Source organism: Mesitornis unicolor, unplaced genomic scaffold (genome assembly GCF_000695765.1).
Source record: "Mesitornis unicolor isolate BGI_N332 unplaced genomic scaffold, ASM69576v1 scaffold8435, whole genome shotgun sequence".
Taxonomy (NCBI): domain Eukaryota; kingdom Metazoa; phylum Chordata; class Aves; order Mesitornithiformes; family Mesitornithidae; genus Mesitornis; species Mesitornis unicolor.
Genome location: NW_010186167.1, coordinates 171,690 through 174,048, shown reverse-complemented (window position 1 = coordinate 174,048; position 2,359 = coordinate 171,690). Strand labels below are relative to the sequence as shown.

Genomic DNA, 2,359 nt, shown 5'->3' with positions numbered 1-2,359 from the left:
GGGGCGGCCAAGGAGCGGGGCGCTCTGGGGAGGAGGGAGCTGCGGCCGCCGCCGACACAGCTCGGTGTTTTCCCTTGATGAGAGCGGGGAGCAGAGCCTGCCCGGGCTGGGGGCGATGCCTCACCCTCTCTGGGGGGTAAAAAGTTGTCGGCCAAGTGTCGGGAAGGGCGGGCTCCTGAGCCCTTCGCCTCAAATAAACCAGCACTCCCTTCTTCGCCTCAGACTTTTCTCTCGTTTTACACTGTCGCCGGCAGCGTCCCTGTCTGGCCCCTGCGGTTCGGTCACTTTAGTGACGAGAAAGCCGGAGCACCAGCACCGGGCGTGCTGGCGGGAGCAGGGTGGAGCAGGGCGGCCGGCGATCGCCAGCTCCAGGCCGTGGAGGCGCTTCCTCATCGATCCCCGCACAAAATTGGCTCGGTTAGCTCAGGCTGTGTGTGTAGAGGGGAAGTTGGGCTGTTGGTTGGTTGGGGCGGGGAGTGTTTCACAGTTTGTTGTAGCGATGGCGTTAGGTGTCAAGGTAGTGACCTCTAATTGGGAGCTCACAACTTAGGTTCTTAACTGCTTTTTGCAGGAGGCCTAATTACATTTTAACAAGGGTGAGGAATGTGCATGCAATTAAATCCACTACTGTGTTGTGCTTTTTCAGTCAGAGTATTGCTCGTATCTGTCCTTTTGTGGCAGTTGGTCACTTCCTTATTTGTGCCAATACAAATTAAGTTAAAGCTACTTTTTCATTTGTCTGATACATCATTGATGAACCGGGATGTTTTTAAAGCCTTTCTGACTTCAGCTGTCTATGCCTGTAAGCCACACTTACAGTTACAAACCCTTAGTTCATAACTGTGCTTATAGAGTAAGCAGAACAGACAGAAGTTGAATCATTACAGTAAGTAACTTGTCAAACACTTGAGTGAAAAACATATGATAGTATATTCTCAGCACTGCTTAAATTACCTTAATATATAAATTGCCGTGACCGCAGAGGTTAGCTATGTCATCTACTTGAAGTTCAAGAATTACACTTTCAGGTCTCTAGTTCTTGTGTGTTTGAAATACACAGTTTGATCAATGTATTTTATTAGAGAAGTGCTCTTCTTCTTTAGATAACACAGTGTTTAAAAACGAAAAGAAAAAGGAGGAAGGTCTCCCTTTGTTTTTAATGCAGTTAGTCTTCTTCGGAGTGGGGAAGTACATCATTGTTAATAATAGACCTTTGCAGTAAAACTGGATCTCACAAGTCAGACTGCAGAGTTTAAAACTGTTCTGAAGTCGCTTTGGCAAGCTGAACTCTTACAGATACAAATGAGAAATCTAAGCTAAAGTTGGTGCAATTGGTAGCTTTCAGAATTATTTTTAGAATACTGTTCGGGTTTGTTTGTCAGTAGTCATAACTGAAAGTTTACCTCCAGTCAGTTTCCAGTGAAAGCTGTGATATTTGCAGGCTTTTGCTATAGAAGTGAAGCAGCTGATATGTTTTTTTAGCAGGTTGTGTCCTACAGTGTAAAAGGCTCTATTTTCAAGAGAACAATAGAGAGCTGGTGGTCACAGTCTCTTCCGTCAGCAGCTGTTCTTTGCAAATATGTTGGGTTTCACCAAAATATTTCCATTAGTTTGAGAAGCATATATAAACAACACAGGCAGTGTGAGCAGGTCTGGTAACTTTCCCACACTGGCCTTTATCTCCTTTTGTTGCTCTGGTAAGTTTCTTGCTCAGTTGTGTGATGAGACAGATCAGGGAAGTCACCCAGGTTGAAAATAAGATATAATAATTATTTTTGTTTAGGATCAACTCTGTGATATAGTTCATTACGGAGTCATGTAAGTGTACTAGCATAGCTGGGAGGGAGGAAGAAAGGAGAACATAGCGGGAAAGAAACAAGCAGCAATGTGGGATAAAAGCAAGGGGGGGGGGAAGTGGCAGTGGGGCTGTTCCTTAAAAAGTTGCAAAATACTTTTATAAGACAAGATTATTCAGTGGTAATTTGATTTGTGTATGCGTTATACTTTGCCAGGGATGGAGGAGTTCTAGTTTTGTTGGAAAAATAAAATTCCCAAAGCGGACTGTCATTTTTTGAGAGAGAAACTGCTTAATTCTTAAGTATTTGCTGGTCATAATTGTAGGAGTTGCTCCTCTTAGTGCAGCTGAGTCTTTTTATAATATGTACTGTATATGCAGTTTGAAGGAGAGGGAAGTCTAATTGTATCTCCAAAAAGCATTTGGCTGCACTTGCTCTTGGAAGAGAAAGTGAAACTAAGCAAAACCCATTTGGTAACAAAATGTATTGGGCCCAGTGAATGAAGCAACTGAATCATCTGAGCTGCGGTCAGGCTAACAGAGCTGAGAAAGAGCATTCACTGG

The 2,359-nt window shown here is 44.0% G+C and overlaps 1 protein-coding gene across 1 annotated transcript in view; it reads left to right on the top strand.

Annotated features, from left to right (window-relative positions):
• The first annotated feature begins 115 nt into the window (after positions 1-115).
• MORC3 (MORC family CW-type zinc finger 3) overlaps positions 116-2,359 on the top strand; it is a 32,523-nt gene continuing 30,279 nt past the window's right edge. The window contains exon 1 of the mRNA XM_010185067.1: positions 116-417. Within this exon, the coding sequence (XP_010183369.1) occupies positions 116-417 (302 nt within the window). The remainder of the gene's footprint in view (positions 418-2,359) is intronic.